We start from the raw sequence: 24353 nt of genomic DNA on the forward strand, positions 1-24353 counted from the left end.
GATAATTGGACCAAATCACTCCCCAGCTGCATGCGGGGCAGCCCTCGGGCAGCCTGGGAAGGGGTCCTGCTGGGGGGGATGCAGGGAGGTCCCAGGGCTGTGGATGGGCACTCGGCAGTGCTCTGAGCCCCTGAGCCTGGGGAGCCCCCCCTTCCTGAACCCCCCATGCAGCATCATCTCCTCTATGCACAGCACTGGGCACCTCTTTGCAAAGCCCACTCCCCCCAGCTGCAGGCTGGGAGCTAACTGGGATTCTCCCTTCTCCTGCTCCCTGTGAAGTGGATGCCCGCTGCTGGTGGCTGCCCCTTGTCTCTACATGCTGCCAGCGGCGCGATGCGTGTTTAATTCCCAGCAGCCAAAAAATCGCCCCTGTGTTCCCCTGGCCTGGCAGTACTGCTCCCCTCCCTGCCCCAGCACTCTGGATTTGGTTGGATTGCTCAGAACAGGATCACGTCCCCAGGCGGAGGGGACCCACACGGAGTCTAACCCCTGCAGCTGTGGGGAGCCCCCCAAACACATCCCCCGCCTCTGCTGGGGCCGCAGAGCTCTCCCCACAGACGCTCCTGAGCCACTGCCCACCTGTTGAGGAAGATGCTGCTGACGTCGTCGTGCGTGATGGGCGGCTTCTTGGAGCTGGCGGCCATGCGCAGTGGCCGCAGGAAGTTGTTGACCAGGATGTGCAGCTGCTGCACGTACTCGGCCTCGGCCTCCAGCATGCTGAACACCACCTGGTTCCTCTTGCGCATGCTGTCGGCGTGCGGGGACCTGATGTAGTCCTGGATGATGGTCTTCCACTTCCTGCGGCACAGCCAGCCGCGCAGGAAGCTCTGCACCTGGGGGAGCGGCACAGGCTGACTGACAGAGCGCACCGTGCCCGGCGCCGGGCAGGCTGCAGCCAGCAGCGCTTCTGCACAGGGGAGCGGGAGCCCCCCAAGAATGCCGCTCACTCCGGGCCGCGTGTATGCAACGCGGCACTGTCCTGCAGCAGCTCCGTGCGGGCACCGAGCTCAGCCCAACACGGGAGGGAGGAATGCCCAGCTGCAAAGCCAAGCCCCTCCCGAACAGCCCCGCGTCCGCCCAGCAGCTCCAGGCCCCGGCTGCGCCAAACCTTTTTGATTTTCTTGATGTCGCTGTCATCGTCGCTGGGCGCGCTGCTCTGCACCGACTGGATGCGCTCGTGGTCCTTCAGCAGGGATGCAATCTGCAGCACAGGGACAGCATCACAGCTGCAGCGTCCCCGCAGCGGGACCCGGCACATGCTGCGCCACGGACATGGCGTGGAGGACACTGTCCTCGGAGGGACAGCAGTGGGGACACAGCCGCGTCACAGAGCCAGCGGCTGCCCCGCATCCCCAACATCCCCAGCCTGCCCGAGCCACAGCCAGCACCCAGTGCAGAGAAAGAAAGGAAGGTTTAGGTTTCAGGTAGACACAAAGTGACATTATTCCAGATTCCCTGTCAATTAATGGACCCTATCAATTAACGGCTGGAAGTGATGTGCCCTAGGCTGGAAGCGAGGTGTGCCCTATTTGACCGATGAATACACAACACAGGAAACGGGCTGCGGGCGGGGGGGCTTTGTGCTTTGTTTTTGCTTAATTGAAAAAGCAACATTTGCACATTAAAGCAGAAGTGGTTGTTTGATCTCTGCTTCAAAGCCCGCAGACCCAACCTGAGGTCACAGCCCGTGTCCTGCACAGGGCGCAGCCCCAACCCCGGCAGGGCTTTGCTGGGAACCAGACCCCAGGCGCTGGGCTGGCGGTGCTGGGAACGGCTCCGTCTGGAAGCTGTCCCCTCCCGGGAGAACCCCTGCTTTGTCACAGCCAGCAGAGGGGACGCAGCTGCCCCACCTGTCCCCCTCCCTGTGCAGCCCTGACGCAGCCCACGCTCCGTGCCCCGTGGCAGCGTGCACGGTGAGTCCCAGCAGGCAGAATGCGATGGTGGGGAGCCCCCATCCCTCCCCAGGATCCATTTCTCCTCTCATCGTTCCCCGGCCCATCCCCAGAACTGCCCCCACCCCAACAGCCACATGAGACAGAAACCCCTCGTTGGCCCCCAGCGCCGTGCCCGCGGTGCTCGCTGCAGCGCCCGGCCCTGTACCTCCGCCTTCAGGCGCTCGATCTCGATCTCCCCATCCTCAATCTGTTGTCGGAGTTGCTTGGCAACAGTTTTCTCCGTTTCCACGATCTGAAGTAAATGGAGGTACTTCTGCATCAGCGCCTCGTGCTCGGTGGCCAGGGTCCTGTAGCTGCGGGCGGACACGGCTGTCAGCGCGGCCCCGGGACCCCCGGACACACAGCTCAGTGGGACCCACAGACAGGATACAGGGAGCTGCATATATCTGAGCACCTGCATGCACCCCACGTTGCTGTCCCGCCCTCACCATCAGTCCCCCCACCACTGGACGCTGCCCCAGTATGGCGCAGCACGGCGATGCCCACTCCGACAATCCCATTCCCAACCATTTTTGCCATCCCCAACAGAAGCCCTGCAGCCTGCTGGCCCATACACATGGCAGGGGATGTGGTGCAGAAGCAGTGACACCTGGTACAGGGACAGCTCTCGGTACCTGGCATGGGCAATGGCTGCCACCCACTCGTCACAGTCCTTGGCATCCTCGGTGCGCAGCTCCAGCGTCTTCTGGTTCTCATGGTTGAAGTTCACGGTGAAATAATGCTGTGGGGGGAGCGGGACAGGGTCAGGAGGGTCCCCGTGGTCAGCAGCACGCTGCTGTGCTCACAACAGGGCGCTCTGCTGCGCTGCTCCAGGAGCACGGCCATGGAGCTGCAGAGGGGAACACTGCCACGAAACGCGTAGAGCGGGGAACACCTGCAGGTGACAGTGTCCTGCTGGGCGCAGCTGGATGCCAGATGCACATGAACACACCACAGCCCGGGGCTGCGGGCCTGGAGCGAGCCTTCCCCTGTGCAGGGGACGCGGTGCTGCATCCCTGCCATGTCCCATCACATCCCTGCCATGTCCCATCACATCCCTGCCATGTCCCATCACATCCCTGCTGCCAGGACCCTGGCCATACGCCCCCTGCAGCGCCCGGGCGCTCTCACGGCTGCAGCACGGCAGGATGGGCGCAGCAGCTATTTTCAGCTTCCCTTGACATTTACAGTATTGGTGTTAATTGTGCGGCATGGCAGCCCGCGCAGGCCCCAACCTGCGCTGTTGCTGTGCTTCCCCGCTGTCTCCTAGGAGACAGGTAACGCGCAGCACTGCCGCCAGCAGCTGGGCCAGGCAGAAACCTGCTGGAAAAAGCTCCTTCCAATGCTGCCTGCTGCGGAATGCAGGAGGGCTAGCAGGTAGCATGGCTGCCCGGAACAGCCACAAGCGTGGGGGTGAGGGGCAAGGAGCACAGCACCCGGGGTACCCTCAGCATGGTGCCCGCATGGGGCTGCATTCACCGGGTAACAGCCAGGAACAGCCCTGGCCTCGCTCAGCCCAATGGCTCCTGCAGGGACCTCCACGTGCTGCATCCTGCCAGGACAGCCCCGGAGCTGACAAGTACAGCTGCACGCTTTGCACGCAGGGGCGGACCCTGGCGCCGCATCCTTGCGTCCCACAGCTGCTGGGGGAGCCCTCGCTCTGAGCCGTGCCACCCCTCCGCCTCCTCCCTCCTGCCCCAAAGGCTTCCAGGGGCAGCAGGACGCTTCTGACAGACACCAGTCCGGAATGCTTTGGGTTCTGGAGCTGCATGGGTGGCTGTGCCCCACTGCATCGCAGTGCTGCCGTGCCCCAGCACTGGCCCCGGAGCGGTGCGCACCGCACGCTGTCACTGCCATCATTCCCATCCAACGCCCAGGAAGCTCAACGTGCTCCGAAGGAGGAAGTTATTTTCTATTTGAATAATACAACTCCCACCGCCTGTTATCTCCTCCTGAATTATGAGCCTCCGCTGTTATCACAGCCACACATCACTCCCGACAGCGCGGGAACGACTCCAGCAGCGCTCGCTGCGCTCGGGGCACGGCACAGGCACCAGAGCTGGCAGTGCCACGGGCAGGCACAGCATCCCCACCCCGCATCAGGCACAGGTTCCTGCAGCTCAGGTTGCTCCTTCTCGCTGCCTTTTCTGCTCACTGGAAGCTCTCGTTAGCACACACCTGTGGAGACACTCACAAATCAGATCACCTTTAATCAAACCTCCCCTTGCCCTGCATTCTGAGAAACGAGGCAGCTGCACCTCGGGTCCCTCACTGCAGGCATTTTGCTGGGCACCGCGCGTCCCCGCTGCCTCATCCCCAGGGTGCGGCTGACGTTGGCCCTGCCTGCAGGAACAGCGCGGGAGCATTTCAGGTCACGGCGAGCAGCGCTGAAAGCAGCAGCAGGCGATGCCCCGAGCTCTTCCTCCAAGGCCAGAGCTGCCCAGGCTTCACAGGGAGACGCTGCAAGCATTTCTCAGCACTGGCAGACAGCGTATTCTGCTTTTGCCCCAGCCTCCAAAACCTTCAGCTCGGTCACATCGAAGTCATTTGGTCCGAGGCAGGCACCAGCATGAAAAATCTCAGCTCCAGAAGTCTGAGAAAGTCCGGCACCTGGATGCCGAGCATGGCCACTGGGTGTGAGCTGGGCCGTGGGCAGGACCACATCTCCACGGCACAGCTGCTCCCCTGGGAACCTGCATGCTGCTCCCAGCACCCACCATCCAAAGCACCCAGCAGCTCAGCCCTGGTGCCGGCTGCACCGCCCAACCCCATTGCTGCACAGCCACGGCAGCACGGCTGGCACGGTGCAGGGAGGGCACGGTGCAGGGGGGGCACCGTGCAGGGGGGGCACCGTGCAGGGGGGGCACCGTGCAGGGGGGGCACCGTGCAGGGGGCTGGCCTGGCACCCGCTGCAGCCCCAGTCCCCATGCCCTGCTCCGGCACCTCCGCTCCCTGTCGCTCCAGCAGAACAGCCCAGCAGCAGCCCAGCTATTTTTACCGAGACGAGAGCACAATAGCAAAACACTGCTCGGGAGCTATTTCTGCTTCCAGAACCTCAACAAACGACTTTGAATTAATGAAGGAGACTACCCAAGTGATTAATGTGCAGGGATGGCTCTGCAAAAATGTCCTCCCTCGTGTCTGATGTCCCCGCGCTGGTGCTGCTGGCGCAGCCACGCTGCCCTCTGCCAAGCACACAGCGCAGAGGCAGAGCAGCACCTGCACCCGCTGCTCGCTGAGGATCCCTGTGCACCCCAGGACTCGGGTCCTGCTGTCGCAGGGTGCTGAGACATGCAGGTCCTCCAGGGAGGCAGCTGGGAGCCATGCACGGGGTTCTCCCATGGCTGCCCAGCGCCCACCCCAGCTCCCCGTGGGGCTCAGCAGGACCCATTGGCACTCAAGGGCCACACCTGTGTCCTATTTCCACACCTGGGTCCTGCTCCCATGCCCATGGTGGGGACACCCGGGTTCCTCCATCTTGCGCATCCCCAGCCAAAGCCACCAGACGGCTGGAATGAACGTGTGTGCCATCGCAATGGGAGCTCCGTGCAGAGCGCAGCAGTGCCCGCTCACGGTGCTGCAAGGGGACAGGCAGGGTGCTGCTCCCACCTCCCCTGCACGGCACCGGGTGCTCCAGGGGCACTGAACCAAGGGATGGGGCTGAACATCTCCAGCACTCAAAATAAAGAAGGGAACAGCAGAGTCGGGCCCGGCACAAGCAGAAGCACGGCTGCTAGGGACCTCAGAGCCCCTCTGACGCCCCAGATCTCATTACCCACCAGGACAAGACACAGCATCACGCTTTGCACCCGTGCTCGGTGCCACCGCCCACATCCCAGCAGGCACAGGGCATTTCCACCTGGAGCAGAGCCAGGCTCTGGGCTGAGAACATTGCAGTAGGGGCAGCCCCCAGCCCCTGCCCCACGCATGACAGCTCTGCCAGGTTCCCCACGGCACCGCCCCACCTGTGTCTGGGATGCTGCATGGGGACACGCAGGTGTACAGCTCACGAACCAAGGTCTCCCCAAAAATTCCGACCTGATGTCAGCAGGGTTTGATTCCCAGCGCCCCTGGTGTGATGCTGCGTTGCTGTCACACAGCTTGCTGCAGAAACCTGGGCAAAGCATGGAGCTGGGTGCCCAAATCCTCCATTCTGTACCTCCGTTTTCCAAATAATTTCACTCCCTTCTTCTCACATGTGCTGCATGCTAAGCACACTGCATTACCAGCAAAAAAAAAAAACAAAAAAACCCACAGCAATGCAAAATAGGTGAACGGGAAAGCAGAGAGCGTTTAGGAAGGCACAGCCTTTGACATTTCTCCTTTGTGGAGAATTTGAAACCTTTCAGGTTTTGCTCTGGTTCAGAAGGAGACCAAACCCAAAGGTGCTCTGCTGAAGGGAGCCCCATGCTCACAGCTGAAGCCCAGGTGGGTAAATCCTCTCCAACAATGAATGGTGATCGGGGCGATGCTAGAAATTTCCTCCACACCTTCCGAAGAGCCAACACTGCTGAGCACAGCTCTGTACCGGAGCGGGAGGAGACAGCCCCCCTGTTCTGCAGAGCTGCCCCCCCCCTGCCCAGAGACCCCCAGCCACCCCGCACCGAGCGGGCTGCAGAGCCGCACCATCAGCATTCCGCTGCTCATCCCCTCTGCCGGGAGGGAGGTTCATCAGTTTGCAGAGCCATGGGCAACCGAGCGCCCGAGCACTTCCATCTGCATTTGTCCCAATAATGAGATGTGGTGCAGAGCCAGGTGCTGGCCCCAGTGAATCAGCGCGGAGCAGCGGCCCCGCAGGCAGCGCGTGGCAGGAACCACTGCGCCGCACGGGCAGCCCCGCAGCTGCACCGCAGATGGATCCTCCAGGTGCGCTCTGAAATGGAAAGACACGGTGACAGCCGCCCCTCAGTGCTCCTGCGACAGAAAATTCCTCCCGGACAAACACGAGGAGTCAGAACTCGGCTAGCGAGCCGGGAACAAGCTACAGAGCTGCCCCAGGGCACAGCTACAAAGCAGGGGCGGTGACCCCCAGCCGACACACAGCCTTGGCCGCTGCTGCGGGCACAGCGGGAGCACGCAGGAGCCACTCAAAGGCGACAGCGCTGCGAGGGCACCGCTGCCGCACAACAACAACAGCAGCGCTCAGCCGGAGCAGTGCGGCTGCAGCAATCCCTGCCAGAGCCGCGCCACGGCTCCGAGCTGCTGCAGCCCCGCTGCTGCCGGGCACTGGAGCACCGAGCGTGCCGGGATCGGCGGCTCGCGGCCTCCCAGCCTGCCTGGCCGCTCGCTGCGGGCCGTCCTGCCAGCCCCGCTCACCGTGTGACTGCTTGGCCACATTATGCAAGAGCTGCAGAGCCGGAGCGTGAAGCGCGGGGCCTCCTGCGAGCATGCAGCCGGGGCTCTGCACGCACCGCTTCCCGCAGCCCCACGCGGGCACCGGGCTCAGCACGTGCCCACACGCAATGCACCGTGGCCGTGGGGCAAACACATCCCCGGTGCCTGCCCGAAAAAATCTGGAGGGGGGTATCTGACACGGTGGGAGCAATGGGTGGGGATTAGCATCCCCAGGCTGGAACCCCCCGGGGGCACTATGCGGCCCAGCGTCCTGCCAGAGAAAATCTGCAGGCAACGCCCGCGGGCGGCCGAGCTCTGCAGCTCGTGGCACAGCGCTGCGCCCGTGGGAGCCACGTGCTGTGCCCTGCGGTGCTGCCAGGACCCGTCCTACCCAAACATCGGCACCTGGAGACGGGCACTGTGGGCACGGCGCTGCTCTGCGTGTGCCATGGGGACCCCGGGCCCCACCACCCTGCGGGGACCGCGGTTCCAGGCGGCTGCGTGGCCGGGGGCGGGCAGGGGGCGAGACCCCCGGGAAGAGCAGCACCCAACCCCAGAGCTGCACGCAGCGCTCAGAGCTCGGCTTTCCTCTCCGACCCGTTCCCGAGAGCCCGACCCACACCCGGCCGTTCAGGGGAGCCCCGCGCCCGTGTGAGCCTCGTGCCCTCGGGTCGGTGCCGGCGGGGAAATCCCGAGGCCGATCGGCGTGGACGGAGCAGCCCCCCGGGAGCCGGGGGGGGGGGCCGCTCCGCTCCCCCCGCTCCCCCGCACGGCGGCAGCCGCACAGCGCCCGGCGGGGCCGCGCCGCGGACACGCGTGGGCTCCGCTGCGCAAAGCACGGATCGCGACCGCCGGGGGGCGCCCTGCGGCAATTAGCAGGGGTAATTAGCGGGGCTAATTGCGGGACCCGCAACCCCCCCCCCGCGATCCGCGCCAGGGACCGGCGGCGGCACCCCGGGAGCACCACCCCGGCGCACCCCACGTCCCCCGGCCGCGGTCACGGGTGGGCAGAGGTCGGGCGGCTCCGCGGGGAGAGCGCGGTACCCAGAGCCGGGAGCGGGCGGTGAGGGGGCGGTCGGGCGGCCCCGGGCACCCACCTGCTTCTCCAGGGAGTCCTTGGCCGAGAGGGAGGGCTTGGGGGAGGGCGCCCGGTCGCAGACGCAGCCCTCCAGCAGGTAGAGCCCCGAGGGCCGGGAGCTGGAGTCGGTCTCGAAGTAGAAGAGCATGTTCTGCAGCAGCGCGAACCACTTGGTGTGCCATTTTGTGTTGTCGGAGCTCCGCTTGCTCAGATAGCCCTTCCTGGCGCCGTCCTTCTTCGCCAGCAGCCCCAGGTAGGTGACGTGCCCGTCATTGAGCCGCATCCCCTTCTGCATCTTGGTGGGCTCCGCGGCTCCTCACATGGTCCCCGGCGGGCAGGCGGCGGCGGGCGGGTTCCTGGCGAGCAGCCGCAGCCCCCGCGCCCGCATCAGCGGCGCCCGCTGCCCCCGGAGATCCGCCGGCTCCTCATCTCCTCGTGCCGCCGCCCGGCCCCGCCGCCCTCCCCGCGCTGCGCTGCGCTCCGCTCCTCCCGCGGCGGCGGCAGTGCCGGGGGAGCGCCGCGTCCCGGAGCCGCGTCTCCCGCAGGCGGCGGAGTCATGTGACGGTGCCAACGCCGCCACCGCCGCGGACGGCGGCACCGGGACGCCCCGCGCCGAGGACGGGCGGCTGGATGGCTCTGCCCCGCCGACGGCTGCGGGGGCGGCCGCGCCGCGCCGCCCGGGGCCGCCCCCCTCCTCTTCTCTTCTCTTCTCCCCGGGGCGCTGCTCCCCGGGGCCGCCCCCGCGGGTAACGGCGTTGCCGGCCCTGGAACGGCTCCGCGCCGCTCACCGGCTGCCCCGGGCACGAGCCGGACGGACCCCGGCCCGAAGGGGACTACGGGAAAAGGAGCCCCGAGGCGAGATGGAGCCCGGAGCCAGCGGGGATCGCAGCCGGTGGGGGCCCTGAGCCCGCCAGGATCCCACTAAGGGAGACCCCCGATAAGCGGGGCCCACAGTAAAAGAGGGACCCCCAGGATGGCTGCGACCCTCGGGCCGGCCCCGACCTCAGAGCTCTGTGGCTCAGCACGTGGCTGTGCTCAGCCCCATGGGGCAGCCCAGCTCTCGAGCATCCTGGGGAAGCAGCCCCACACCCGGTGCTGACCGTGGGATGTCCCCGCTCACATCCCCCCACTCACAGCCCTCTGCGTGGCAGGTCTCACACACAGCCCCACACCTCCTGACCCCACAGGGCAGATGGAGGAAATCCTGTTCCCATCCCTGAAGTTGGGGTGGTCCCACTGCACCATGAGGGAGCAGCACCTTCAGCACCCCCATCATGGCCCTCCACCTCCCAGCTGCACAGCCACCGCTGGAGGCGATGGGGGCGAGAAGACACCCATGTCTCCATTTATCTCTGTGCATCTCACTCCTTTAAGCCCCTCCTGCATTCAGGCCTGGAGTGCTGCACAGAGCAGAGCAAAACAGGCACAGCTGGGAGCTGTGGCTGGGCAGGGTGGGGGGCAGGTGCTGCCCATCTCCTGGAGGCAGCCGGGAGCTCCGGGGGGCCAGAAGCCGCGGTGATGTGCACACGCAGGAGCCGGGTGGGTGAGGGAGCTGCCTGCCCGCATCGCCAGAGGAACCGCCCCTGCCCGGGTGTGACCGAGCCCCTGCAGACACGGGGGGCATCAGGAGAACCGCGCTAATTAGCTTTGTTTCCGCCGAACACGTTGGCAGATCTCCAAGGAATTCAGTGAGGTCACAAGCTGCCATGGTAACAAGAGGGAACGGGCTGGAATTGGGAAAGGTGCTGACGTCTCCAGGCACCGGAGCCGCTGAGCAGGGCGCAGCCTTCTGTCCCCCTGGCCAAACTGTGCCAGCGCTGCCCCAGCTGCGGGCGGTAGCATCCAGCAAGCTCCAGGACATCCCCTGCGCATCCACCTCCTGTCCCACCACCCGCCCTCTGCAGAGCTACAAAGCCCTGAAGGAGCTCCTGGTGACCAGCACGTGCTCGCTGCAGGGTGAGCCCCGGCAGCACGGCAGGGGGGGACAGGCAGGAGGGGCTGCTCATGGAATGGTGCAGTCACGTTCTTCCTGGAAGCCGGCAAGGTCTTGGATCAAATGATAACTTGGAAACCGGCGCTGCCAGTAATGCCAATGCTGGGCAAAAGCACTGGGAAGGACGAGCACGCCCTGTGCTCTCAAATGCATGAGATGTGTTCTGGGGAAGCAGAGGCGACGTTTGCATCACTTCTCCCGTGAGCTGCACCGCACAGCACGGCAGCCAGCCTGGGTGCTGGGGCTGCGGAGACAGCGGTTTGTCCGGAGCTAAGATTTCCCATCATTTTCAAGGATCTTAATTGCATTGGGTTCTTCTCTCTCCATTTAAGTGTTTAATGAACATCAAAGCGGTTCCTATGGGCACCCTTCACAAAGCTGAGGCTCCAGTGGGAGCTCGCTGCCTGCAGCAGGGCCCGGCGGCCATGGCCCCACCACTGGGACCCCTGTGCTCTGCTCCACGTGGGGGGGGCACGAGCACCACCCCGGGCCCATGGCCTGTGCAAGGAGAAGGGGCAGAGCAGCAGGAGGGTGGGAGGGCAGGAGGGCTTCTGCTGCTTCCCATCCTGCCGCCTGTGTCTGGGCAGGTGCGATGCCTGTTGCTTACTCCAGTGAAACGTTCCTTCTGCAGTTTCCATGCCAAAATCATCAGCTGTGCAAAACGCGGCTCCTGTCGCTCTCAGCCCTTGCTTCCACCTTTGATACCGGCCGGGCTCGTGCTGGCTGCGCTGCGGGCAGGCACCGTCATACAGCAGCACCCTCCTTCGTGGGGCGGCCCGCAGTGCCCCAGCTGCTCCCCTGGCAGCAGCCCATGGAGGGGTACAGGACGGTGCCTCCCAGCCCCGGCTGCAGCATGCCACTGCTCCTGAAAACAAACAGGATGAGTGCGGATTTGCCGAGTGATTTACGTGTGAAAACCATCATCTCCTCCATGACATACATCGCTCAGTAGCAAAAGCAAACGCCTCTGGAAGCCGAGCGGGCCCTCCTCTGTTCCGAAGGCTGCTGAGCACCGGCAGCAGGCGCTGCAGGAGAGGTTCCCCGCACACTCAGCCACCTCCCACCTCTTTGCAAGGCACCTCATAGCATTATGTAAAAATGCAAATAGCGTCCGTGCAAAGCTGCAGAGCTGCGAGTGCCCAGTGAGAGCCCGGCGAGGAGCAGCCCGGAGATGTGTGTCCCAGACACGGGCTGTTTGGTTCGCCAGCACTGACAGCAGTGGGTGCCCCGTGGCTGTGAGGGGCCTTCATGCCCTCCCTGCGCTGATGAGCCTTGTGCCGGGAGGCAGTCCGGGCCAACACGGCCTATCTCACTCTGTTTGGGAGCACGAGATGGGTCTGTGGACATGAGACACTGGTAGGAGATGCCCATGGCTCCATGGCTGAAGGGCACTGGGAGAACTGGGCATTCACTGCCCCCGGGGCACCAGGGGGGCACGAGCGGGTGCAGCGCTGGAGCACCCTGACCCCAAGACACAGCACCACGCTCTGCCCTCCCCCAGCACCGGGAGCCTGCCCGCCCTGCTGCCCACACAGCAGACACGTCCCCTTGCCCAGGGCCCACGTGTGGCCATGCTGTCCCAGTGCCTCCTGAGCGCACAGCGGGGTCGTGTGCTGGCAGAGCAGCTCCGCGTGTTCCCCTCTGTCAGGTTGGAGTCAGCTCTGCACTGGGGTGAACTGGGAGGGCTTGCGCCGCTGTCCCAGGACGCACCATCATTTCCACAAGCTGAAAGGTGACGTGTGCCCATGCTGCAGCGCCCAGCCTGGCCCCTCAGCCCCGGGCTCAGCCCCATGCCCTCTCTACAGGGTGGGAGCACAGAGGGAACGCAGCTCCCGGTCCTCCCCGAGCGTCGATCTCCCAGCAAGGAGAGCTCTCCTTTCTGTTCTCTAATTAAACCAATATTGCATCTTACTAGCAAAGGAGTAAACAAACAATTACAGACTTGATGAGGTGTTGCATGCGGCGCTCGCAGGAGCAGGGAAGGAGCTGGAGGAGGCTGCGGGGGGGCAGCCCTGTGCTGTGCAGCCCCGCTCTGCCCCTGGGCTGGCTGTGGGATCAGAGCTGCCCCGAGCCCTGCACTCAGCAGCAAACAGCAGCAAGAGCCCCATGCCCTCTGTGCTCAGCAAAGGCACGGAACCACTGCTGGCTGCAGCCACCAGCAATCCCCAAATATATATATGTATATACTGGAGGTTTCTCCAATTTGCAGCTTTCACAGAGGGACTCTTTATCCATCCTTCAGGGATCCGACCCTCGCATGCTCACAGAGCGCGCCAGAATGGATTCAGCAGCACTAACATGGGAGCTGGCAAAGTCTGTTCCTGACCACCCCTTGAATGGTTTGGAGAAGCACGCTGCGCTCTCAGAGCTGGGAGGAGAGAGCAGGGCAACGCTCTGTGGGGATCGTGCAGACCAGCCCTGGCTGGGACAGCTGGGCTCCATGGGGTACCCCCTGCTCCCTGGGCAGAAAGGGGCCAGGCCAAGGCCGGCTGCTCCATGCCCCCGGAGGTGTGCACAGCCCGGTGCCAAGGAGTGGCCCGAGGACAGCAGCCGTGCGTGTGGTGACAGCGCGGGGAGGTGTGGGATCACCTTGGACAGTTCGTGCCGTGCTGTGCCGGGCTGTGCCGGGTGCGTCATCCCCAGGGCCACCTGGATTAGCCCTGCAGAAGGACGGCGCGATGCTGTGGGTGTCCCAGGAGCAGGGCTGCTGGCTGCCAGCCTGCGGCCGACGGCTTTGTGCACCACAGCCCATCTCTAATTAAGAATTTAATAACTGAATCTCGGGAAGCAAATAATTACTTAGCATCATGGAGAAACTGTTTCTCCCCGTCTCTCCACCGGCAGGTTTGGAAGATAGCAAAGCACTCCCATAACTGCTAAGAAGTGATGGTGTAAGGTGCTGGAGCCCCAGGACTTGGTCCGGGGAAATGAGCTCCTGCAGCAGGCAGGACCACAAACAGGTGACACGGCACAGGCGGTGCAGGCAGCACGCTGCTGTCACTGTTACACCAGCCCGTTCCCACCAGGAACGCAGCAAACCCCTGTGATCACCACACGATCCGCTCCCCATTAGCTGCTTACAGGGTGGGTGGGATTAGCTGCCCCAAGGGCACCCTAACCCTAATCCAGCCCAGCAAGGGGGGCCGGGGGCCCCATCCCACCAGACAGGAGCCCCATGGTGCCCAGGCAGGGGGGAGCTCTGGGGGCTGTCTCCCTGACCCGGATCATTTGGCTGCTCCCCTTTGCTGGTACCAAAACTGCCCCGCGTGCTCTCCATCGGTGAGGACCTTACCCAGCTTGCAGCCTGCCCAGGTGGGGGCACCCCCAGCACTCTGCAGGCACATTCAGGCACACGGTGCCTGGAGCACAATGGGGGGAAGCGCAGAGATGGGGCACGCATTGCTCACTCCGTACTGGGATTTGCTGTAAGGGCCCCTCTGTCACACAAGGGCCAGGTTTATTTTAATCAGATTAATTAAGCACCTGCTGCTGACAGAGCACCGCCGGGCACTGCCCCACAGCGGCACCGGGGGCACGCGCTGGGGGCAGTGGCTGTGGAACACATCCAGGACAGGGCTGGGCTCTGCAGAGTGTTTTCATGTTGCTTATAGAAAGAAATCAAATGAAACCTTTGCTAATGCAGAGAAATTCTTCTGGATATGGCACATTCACCAGATGCGATTTGTCGCTGCACGTGCTCACCAGGACAGGATGGGATGGGGGTTACCAGGGGGACCGCAGCCCGCAGCAGCCCCCAAACATCTCCAAAGGGTAAATTCAAATCTGTACACCCGAAAACTGGTGCTAGTGACAGCACTTCCACTGTCCTGGGCCAGAGCTGCCAGGAAATCCCAGTGGCGCCGGAATAACCCACACAGTGCACACAGCCCCCCCCGACCACCATGGCACGGCCAGACCCCCGGTCCCAGCACCAATCCCCCACCCCCGAGGTGCACCACCATCCTGCTGCCACCTTCCTCCTTCCCCGGGGGGGCACTGACCACACGCCTGGACGTGAAGGAGCATTTTTCCTCTATTCCAGCTCTACTCAGAGCTCGCTAAAAATAAAGATTGCCTTTTTTTTTTTTTTTTTTTGCAGCAGGTGAAAGCTGGTGGTAAAAACCTCCATGAATACTTCATCAGGCTGCCCACCTTCCCATAGATTTCCTGTCGCAAGGAGAGCGTTTCCAGCAGCTGGCTGTGCATTGAAACCGGGACCGTGGGGGAACCCAAATCAATTGCATTTGAAAGAGGGAATTTTCTGCTAAATGCTATTGCTCCCAGTAGCACCACACACCCAAAGCCGTGGGAGCGGCGGTTTTTCCGCAGGACGCAGATCCCTTGCTCCGTGGCTGTCTGACACGGGGAGGTTTCTGTGGGTCTTCCCCTCACCGCCACCCGCTCGCAGGGGCCCTTCTGCAGGCAGAGGCACAGAGCTGGAGCTGCACACCCAGCCCTCCCCGCCGCCGCTCCTGGCACAGGGGCTGTGTTGGCACCGCGCAGCGCAATGCGGAGCGGAGCCGCTCCTGGCACACGGGGTCCGTCCCATCCCGGCCCGCTGCCAGCTCCTCTCTGCCCCCCGCTGCCTGCCCGTGTGCTCCTCCAAACCAGCGTGCTCGAGCAGCCCCGCTGCCGTGCCACCCGCTCACCCCGCCGCCGTTTACATAACGCACGGCTTCAGCAGCACGGGTTGGTTTCCCTCCAAATTGCTCCTAAAAAAGATGGAGGCACACTGAAGCAGGCACTTCCCCAGAGCACCGACCCCTCGTGCCAGCCCCGATGCACACAGTGCAGGCAGCGTTGGCACCCCGTGCAGGCATACAAAGCGCTGTGACTGCTCAGGTGCAGGGGGACCATGTGGGGACACGGGGCAGAAATCCCCCCAGACAGAGCCACGGTTTTCCCTGCTCACCTCACACGCGGGGGGGTCCCGGCTGCAGGCGGTGCTCCTGCCTGCCCAGCTCCTGAGGAGCAAAGGGAAAGCAGCGCCCGGTCCCCCCAGCAGGGCTTTGAGTGTCCCTGCACACCTGTGCCCGACAGGAGAACCGGAGGCCAAGAATATTTCGGATGGCAGCAACATGAGAGCATCCAGAGCACAGCATCTCCTTGCTCCAAGGGAAATGCTTTACAGGGATGCACCTTGCAGCACGCCACAGATCATCAGTATTTAGTGCAGGAATTAATTCTAAGAAGCTAAACAGCAAGCGACCCTAGAATTCTGCATTGCGTGCATTTCAGGCCTCAGCGGCTGCACACACAGCCATGGCTGTGAGCAGGGCACAGAACAAAGCCAACGTGTGGGCACCGCGGAGCTGCCCCTGCCCGGCATCACGCGGAGCACCCGGAGCTCTGCTTTTCCAACGCCAGTTTCCTTCTGACAGCGTAGATTTGTTCCTGAGCTGCTCTGCTCATAGCAGTGCGAATCCAGAAAGAGTGGGAACTCCTGCACAGAGCAGCAGCGGGGAGAACGCGGGCTGAAGGCAGCAGGCTGCGCCTGGCAGCGAACCCAGCGAGCCGAGCGTCACGCCTGCTGCTTTGCGGCACGCGCCAAGCTGCCGAGATACCACAAACCTCAGTGCCACCACTCTGCTCCAACCAACTCCAGCAAATGGCACCGATGCCTCTAACACACGGCAGCCGGCAGAACGGGCAGCACGCAGCTATGAGATTGTCAGCATTTCAGGATTTCTCCATTTTCTCAGCTAAGGTCCTGATGAGGCCAACCGCTGCCCACCGGGCCCATCTCCATGCACACAGCGAGCAGCGGGGCTGGGACAGCCCAGCACCACCACGCGTCCGGCCCCGGGCTCGCAACAACGCGTCTTAAAAGCAAACGAGCACAGAAGAGAGGAGCTGGGCTTGGACGGGGTGGGCGGGAGGGGCAGAAGGGACGGGCTCAGCCGCGGTGCCGGGGTCGGTACGAGGCTGATCGCCGCAGCGCTGCAGGCACCGTGACAGCGCGCAGGGCAGCGTGCCGCCGCGGGGCGGTGGTATATTTAGCTCGTCTCTGCCGCGGAAAGGCGGCCACGGGGTCGGAGCGGCGCCCGGGACCGCATTTACACGCGCTAATTTAGCAGGGGCTGTCAGAGCCGCTCGCCGCCGCACATTGGCTGCTGTCGGGGAAGCGTGTTAGCAAGTTGTCAGAGCAGAGAGCGCTGCCGAACCGCAGAACGGAGCAGGTGTCAATCACTGCAGAGCTGCTTGTTTCGGGGACGGATTTAGAAATTCGGCTGAGGGAGAAGGATCCGTGTCTGCAATAAGAACGCTGTGACGGCAGCACTCCGTGAGGCGTCGGCACTTACAGCCATCATCTCACAGCGCCGCTGCTTCGAAGGCTGCGTGCAGTCCCTGCACCCAGGACACCGTCCCCATCGCAGCGGGTCACCCCTGGGCCCGCGCTGGCTGCTCGCAGCCAGGAAGCAGCTGCAGGGCTGAGGGGGCTCCGGGGGCGGCCCTGTCCCTGCGGCACGAGGATGCGGCACAGCCAGACCCTGGGATCCGGGCGGTGATGCTTGCAGGGCCTCTCTGCATCGGGCACGTGGGGAGGCGGCTGGCAGCAGCGGGCACGGAGGGGAGGGATGGGCCAGCCCGGCCCAGGCTGCAGCCACCCGCATGGGAACGCTGCCGGGACGGAGCCACGCAGCCCCTGCTGCCGGCAGGGTGATCTGACCATAAAAGGAAAATCCACCAAGGAAAAAAATCAAAGGAAAAGCCATGAAAACTGCCACTCAGCAGCTGCCAGTCAGCAGCAGGAACGTCTTCACGTCAGACACAAAGCCACTGAGGCACCTGACTGCTGGGCAGGGTAGCACAGCCGTGCAGCGAGGAGGGCGGCCAGGCACCGACCCAGGGCAGCACCCCCAGGGAGCGGGCACTGGGCCACGGCTCCATGGGGATCACAAACCCGGGTTGTGCTGCTGGAGGTGCCACTGAGCAGCAGCCCTGCTGTGCCAGCACCGAGCCCGTGCAGGATGCGATGGGACACAACGCCCAGTGCCGCCTGCACGCCTCCCTCCTGCAGCCCTGTGAACGGAGCGGGAAATGGACGACAAAAAAAATCAGGATCTAATTAGCAGCCTTCAGCTACAGCATTGAATTAGCAAAAAAAAAAAGTGAAAATGAGTTTAATTAAAACTGTTGCTGGAAGAGAATTTTGATTAACTGATGTAATGCATTAAAATTGCAAATCCCAGCAGCTTAAGTGACAGATAAAATAGCGCAAACGGTTTACAAATTAATTTAGGTGTTTTTTTGTTTTTTTTTTTGAAAACAAGCACGCCGCACATGATTAAAAATTAATTAGCGATGGAGCAGGGCTCTCGCACTGAGGGCACAGCGGCGGTGGAGCCGCGTGGGTGAGCGTGGGTTTTCCACTGGGGCAGCTCCGCGCTGCGGGCCAGGGGAAGGGAGCAGCCCGTCCCAGCAAGACCCCTGCAGGCTCTGCTTCTTGGTTGCTCATGCTGCCAGAACGGCCCCGATAACACAACCACGACAGCAACAACAGCCCACAAAACACCCAGCTGCCCGCAGCCGGAACAGCAGCAAGTCAGAGCAGAGCCCCACAGTGGTGCCAAGCAGGGCAGGCGGTCGCTTGCTCCCCTGCTGTGGGGCAGAGGCCCACGGAGCCCCACGAGCTGTGGGCTCAGGCAGCGCAAGGCACGTGGCAATGGAGCGGTGATTCCGGCCGGCTGGGCGCATCCTTATGGCTCACACCGATGTCCCCGGGAAGATGGGCTGTCACATCTCATCTCGTGACGCGCTCCTGTGTTCCGCGCACGCTGTAGCTGCACGCGCGGTGCCAGCACGGCACGGCCACGTGGAAGAGATGGTGAATGCATCAGAAGGGGAAAACGGCCCCCGGGGGCTCGCTGGGTCCCACCCCACCCCCGCTCAGCAGCAGCTCCCGCAGATGGGTTTGCAGGGCGATGCAGACGCCGTGGTCACTCTCAGCGTCTCCCGGCGACGCTGAGCTGTGCCTCCGCCTGCAGCCATCTGCAGTAACACACCCCACCCGCAGCACTGCTGCCTCCCGAAGGCCTGAGCCGGTGTCCAGCCCTGGCGGTGGGAGCAGCGCCGTGTCCTTCTGCCCAGGAGGATGGTGGCTGCGCCCCACGGGTACGCGGTGAGAGCACGGCTCCCGCTCCGCAGCTCAGCACCCTTGTTTTGCACAAAGCGTGGAAGGAGAGGGGGAAAACAGCTTGGAAGTGACTTGCACAGGAGGCAGCATGTGTTATTGTCTGGTTGCCACAGCACCTCCAGAGCAGAGCAGAGCTGGCACCACCGTAGCTATGAGCCAGCCTTTATTAATAGGTATTTCCAAAGAGACAGAGCCAGCCAGGACAACGCTAATGCAGCAATTTTACGGTGGCTAACAAGGAACAGGTCAGCACTGCTACACAGCCTGCCCTCCCCAGGGACAGCTCTGTGCATGGATGCACCAGGAGCTGCTCGGGAGAGCTCTGGTTCTGTGCCAGGGTTCGGGCTCGGAGCAGATGGCGGCGGCAGCACGGCTCTTCCCCGGCACCGCTCAGGGAACCGCATTTGGGAACAGCTCACGGTGGTTTGCAGCCTGCCAGGCTCCCACCCACCCCTCCCCAGCCTGCCCACACGGCCCTGCTGCCAGCCCAGGGCTCAGCCACTGTCCCTGTCACTGCTGCTTCTTCCCAGGGCACACTTGACCCCAAACTGGTACAAAAAGTGAGCGCGAAGCCAGCGGTGACTGGCCTGCTGCTCCAATCACACAGGGCTGCTCAGGGCACCAGTGCAGAGCATGGGGACCACGGGGCACCATGCCCTATATCCTGCTGCCAGAGGAGTGCGGAGCGGACCCACTCAGCACAGGAGCTGCCGGTGCAGGACCAGGCCATGCCAAGCCTGCTCGCCCATCCTCAAGCTCCTCGCTCAGCTATTAATAGCTCCTCTATTTGGGGAAATCTGTGCTGGTACATCACACACGAGCACCACCCGCAGCTTGCAACCGCAGTGGGCACTGCACCCTCTGCAGAGCCCATGGAGCCCACGGCCACGACCCTGCCCCACAGCGCCGGCAGCACCCAGGAGCTCCCACACGCTCCAACCCCCCGACACAGGGCTGTGCATCGCACGGAGACCGCGGGTGCCTGAGCACCCAGGGCCAGCGACTTCCAGGTGTTTGTTCTTTGGAATCCACGCTGTGATTGGGCTTTGGAAGCACCGTGCTCCTGCCTCCCCCAGCTGCAGTGCCACTGCTTGTTACTGCTGCCAGCAGACGGATGCGAAGCACCCCCCGTGGCACAGCGACACAACAGGTGGCCGTGCCCAGAAACCCACTCTCCCTCTGGGAAGCACAGGGCTGGCTCCCGCTTGCCTGGTGGGCGGTTGGCTTGTTTTGCTGTAGAACCGATTCCCATTGGCAGCTTAAAGGCTAACGAGTTATAATTAACAAAGGCACAGGCGTACGCACAGACCGAGGGCTCACACAGAGGAGCCATCACAGAGCAGCCCTACAGGTGCTCACAGGAGCCCAGGGAGGGCTGCAGCCCCATCCCTCCCCACCCCATCCCATCCCCACCCCGGCACAGCGCGGTGCCGGCCCCACACAGCAGGGAGCAGTGTCCCCACACCGCCCTTCAGGACTGCACAGGGATTGTGCCGGCACCGCAAGCAGCAGCACGTCTTTTAATCCCATTTAAATGTGGCTAATTGCTGACACCTCGTTTCGTTTCCGTGCACCGGATGCCCTTTCCTGCTCATTGCACCCCAGGGCTGTACTGGGACCACACGTCCACACAGGCATCCCGCTGCCATGGCGGCCAGGTTGGGAGCAGCTCACTGGGCACCGGGCGGCCCCAGGGGCACCTCGTGGGGGGCAGCTCCAGCACGGTGCTGCTTGCTGCTCTGCGCAGGCAGTGGGCAGTGCTGCAGACAAATGCCTGACCCACTTTCCAAGCCTGCCTCAACCCAGCACTGTTTTGCAAGAGAAGCACGTGAGAGTTCAGAGTGAGCAAGCACATCCTGCTCCTCTAACACCTTCTACTACAGCTGCACATTTCACTGCAGAGCTGCAAACAGGAGCCGCCAGCAGCACCCCATCTAGCCCCAGCACCTCGCTAGCAGGGTGCCACTGAGGGGCACAGGGCAGTGACAGAGCAGCGTGCATTCAGGGCAGGGAGCAGGGCAGGAAAATTCCCTGGAGGAGATAACCCCACCCGCCCTCAGGCTGCCTCATTTCAACAGCAACACCCACAGACTCACCTGGCAGCAGAACTGTGTGCAGCTCATGGTGGGAAGCAGAGTCCCCAGCAGCCAGAGCGCTGGTGATGCCAATGAGCAGCTCCAAACAGGAAAATGGCCCTGAGAGCACAATCCAAGCCGCTGCCTGCTTGGCTGCTACAGGCAGCACACATTTTGGGAAGGCACAGCTCACACTGTGGGACCGCTCAGCTGGCAACAGCTCTAGGAGGGCTGGGAACACAGAGCAGCGCTGGGCTGGGCCAGCTGCCAGGTGCAGGCTGTGTGCCGTTAGCACAGGGCAGCAGCAGGTGTGGGGCCTGCCTGGGTGCTGAGTGCTGCAGCCACGGGGCTGGCACCGCGCTGCCCTGCACCGGGCACAGCTCTGCAGCACGGCCACAGGGTCCCTGGGCACAGCACTGCCCGCAGCTCTGCTGCTGTTGGACTGCAGCACCCCAACACGCTGGGGCCCACTGCAGCCCGGAGGAGGGTACAAGTAGTGCAGGACACAGCCCAGCGCCTGCCCCGAGCACCACCTGTCTGCAATCAGCCCAGAGCAGCACCGAGGGGCCGAGCCTGCAGGACGAGGTACAGCTGGTGAGGGGCTGCACTGCCATGCCGTGTGCAGCAGGAGAGGCTGTCCTGACACAGCACCGGAGCCACTGTGTCCTTGTAACCTGCTGCTATTGCCTGCTCAGCGCTGAGCTGTATTGTGCGTAGAGGTGAAATCTCCCTGCTGGATGCAGAGAGAAATTGCAGCCACGTGGGAGCCGTTAAAGCCGTACTGCTGCCTGCGGGAGATGATCCCCGGTGCAGATCTGAGCTGCCAGCTCGCCCTGGGCCCAGCCTGGTGACCATGAGCTTAGCAGGGAGCGAGCGCTGCACTCAGCTCAACCACGTGTGTGCCAAGGGCGTCCCACGGGGCTCCCGGTGTGAGCCACGCTGCGCCCGCCTGGAGCCCGGAGGTGCTCGGAGGTGCCGGTGCCGGCCGTGGACACGCACACACCGCTTCTGCTCCGTGGGTCCGTGCGGCACCATTCACCGTGCCCGGGCAGCAGCTCCGCTCCCAGCACCGCTCTGCAGCCCATCCCTGCGGGCTCCAAACCCACACGGCTTCTGTCGCTGCCACGGCCACAGAGCTCCCGAGAATCTCCTCACCTTCACCGACCCCATTCCTCCCCATGGAGAGGATGGAGCCAGTGCGGGCAAAGCGGAGGCAAGCGGGTGGAAAAACCCCGTGCTCTGCTCCCAGGGTGTCTGCACGCAGCGCTGCTCTGCGGCCAGTTTGCTCATGAATAAACACAGCTGCTAACAGAGTGTTTTGCACTGGCCCGCGGGGAGGCATTTTTGCAGTTTCTTGCTGGAAACCCTCTAAATGCACCACTTCCCTGGTTCCCTGGGGAGGTGCTTCCATAAGCAGAGGCAGCAGTACTGCTACACGTGAACAGAACCTCAGTCCTTTTAAAACCCCTCACCTTTACAAGGCGAGTGGCAGTGGGCAGCACTCTGCTTGCTGCACCACGACATCGCTCTGCTGAGCCCCACGGAAGCGCTGGGGCTGCTCAGAGCTGCAGGACAGGGTGGGGGCAGTGCTTCCCTGCTGCAGCCAGGGGGGTCACACGTGCCTGGCTCCTCAGCACACGGCCCCCTGAGCTGCTTGCACGGCCTGCTCAGAGCTCAGCTCGCTGCACTGAGCAAGCAGAGCAGAGCAGAGCAGCCTGGATTTGAAAATCACCGATCTGTCAGCCCCGCTCCTGAGCGCTTTTTGGAAAACCCCGCAGGCAGGTGCAGGTGCCACATCAATATGTCAGCGCTCTCATGACGAGTTCATAATATTTTCTGCTCGCATTCCGCTGTCTCCCCGTATTAGCAAACAGGCTGCTCCCAGCGCTGCTCTCTGGAGCCAGGGGTTGAGGATTTAATAACAAAATCGTCGTCGCAAACCATGAGGTGGTGATTCAGCATGGAAATGCCTCATTATCACTTAAGCATGTGCAGTATGTGACTGATGAAAACCTCTGAATTATGACTAATTAAACGCGGGCCGAAAACTACCCCAGATCAGAACCACTGTCACCCACCACGGAGAATAAAACATCTGAGGCCGGCGGAGATCCCGGGAGCAGGAGGTGAGCGCCTGCACGAGGGCTGAGCACTGGAAAGCATGCAGAGGGCAGAAATGCGCTCGGAAATCTTCCCCCATCCTGAAGCACTGGGAAACTTAGCAACATCATCTTCTAATTAAGAGAATTTGTAAAATCTGCAGCACGCTAATTAATTTCTACATTAATCATAAGAACGTTGAAAGCTGGCAGGTCCCAAAGCTCCCCGAAAAAAAACCTGCGTTGCCTCGCACCAGCCACAACCACGGAGCTGCACCCCATGGCATGGGGCACCAGGGCCGGGGCACTGGGGGCTGGGGCTGTGCCCACCTCAGCTACACCCAGACTTTTGGTTTCGAACAGAAAACTCCCAGTGTTCCCAGTACAGAGCAGGGTGCTTTCCCAGGCGCTGCTGTGCCCCGTGCAGCTCTGGCACCAGCACACGGTGCTCCCTCTGCCTCCTGCAGTGCGCTGCGTGGGGGTGATGCTGGGACACTGGGGCACAGGAGCTCGGAGGGGAGTGATGCACAGAAACCAGGAGGTGACAGCGGTGTGGGGCTTTGAGGGGGCAGAACACCCAGGACACTGTGCCCCGGCCCCCGAGGCTCCTGGCCACACTTGCAGGCTCATCTCTTGCAGCCAGCAGGAAGCGGGGGGACTGAACTGCTTTTGAGCGCACAGAGAATGGGTCTAAAAATAAGCTTTTAATACACTCTTGTATCCTGTCAAGGCTTTAAATAGCTGTTTGGAGTTCGAGTTTTAAAAACTGTTGAGCTCAAATCACTTATGACAACTTGGGAGCCAAAAATAAATGGGGACGCGGGAAGAGGAGGAGCGGTGCCCCTGCAGCCGCAGAGCAGTGCGTACCATGGGCTGCGCCTGCACCGCTGCTGCCAGGTGGGCAGTGGGTGCGCAGCGGGCAGGTACCGAGCACTGCAGTGCAGGGGCAGCCCCACTGCTGCAGACTGAGCATTGCAAGCGCTGCACCTGCTCCATGCGGGAGTCCCGGTGCTCAGCGCTGCGCCCTGCGCTGCTGCACACAGCTCTGCTCGGACGTCGTGCGGTGACGCAGCAGCACCCGGCGCAGGAGCAGCGCTGCCCGCACGCTGCGTGGAGCAGAAAGGCCGCAGCTGCAGAGCGGCGTGTTTACCCCTCAGGGCAGGGCGGCACGAGGGCTCCGACTGCTGAGTTAAGTCAGAACGACACTGAGCCAGGGAAGAAGCACAGCCCTGAAATGCAAAGTCACCGGGGGGATAACGAGATTGCAAAGTGTTCTCACAACTGTGCTCTGCTGCAGAGGTTCTTTTGCCATACGACATGTCAGCCCCAAATCTCAGTTTGCATTAAGAGAAGTGCAGAGCGCTCCCTTGTCTCCTTCTCCAAAGCAGTAGATCTGCAGAACCTCCCGTACATTTCCTATCCTTGTTATAAATAGGATGAGCTCTCCTGTAAGGAGACAGAAATGAACAGCCCACCACATCCCAGCTTAAAATACATTCCTCTCTACCATCCTACGGAGCGGCTCTGACCCTCATTGGAAGGAAGCTGCTCTGTGCCCAGCGAGCTGTGGGCTGCGTGGGTCGGAGGAGGGGAGAGGAGGAGGGAGCCATTGCTGCGCTGCGTTACGGTGTGAGGATGGCAGGGGAATGCTGTCTGTGCATCCCACGGCCCCCAGTGGGGACCCAGAGCCATCAGTGCAGGGG

General features: G+C 62.8%; 1 protein-coding gene across 6 annotated transcripts in view; it reads right to left on the reverse strand.

Annotated features, from left to right (window-relative positions):
* Window positions 1–20750, reverse strand: part of RASGRF1 (Ras protein specific guanine nucleotide releasing factor 1) — a 30436-nt gene extending 9686 nt beyond the window's left edge. For 2 of the 6 annotated variants that reach the window (XM_021407237.1, XM_021407239.1), the window contains exons 1-5: window positions 8366–8883; window positions 2570–2676; window positions 2101–2248; window positions 1109–1201; window positions 580–833 (exon numbers count right to left, since the gene is read on the reverse strand). In XM_021407237.1, coding sequence (XP_021262912.1) covers window positions 580–833; window positions 1109–1201; window positions 2101–2248; window positions 2570–2676; window positions 8366–8641 — 878 coding nt within the window. In that variant the 5' untranslated portion in view covers window positions 8642–8883. Of the gene's footprint in view, window positions 1–579; window positions 834–1108; window positions 1202–2100; window positions 2249–2569; window positions 2677–2829; window positions 3124–8365; window positions 8886–20572 lie in introns of those variants that run through there. The other 4 variants (XR_002441788.1, XM_021407240.1, XM_021407236.1 and 1 more) reach the window with 4 other exon arrangements.

Source organism: Numida meleagris, chromosome 9 (genome assembly GCF_002078875.1).
Source record: "Numida meleagris isolate 19003 breed g44 Domestic line chromosome 9, NumMel1.0, whole genome shotgun sequence".
Taxonomy (NCBI): Eukaryota; Metazoa; Chordata; class Aves; order Galliformes; family Numididae; genus Numida; species Numida meleagris.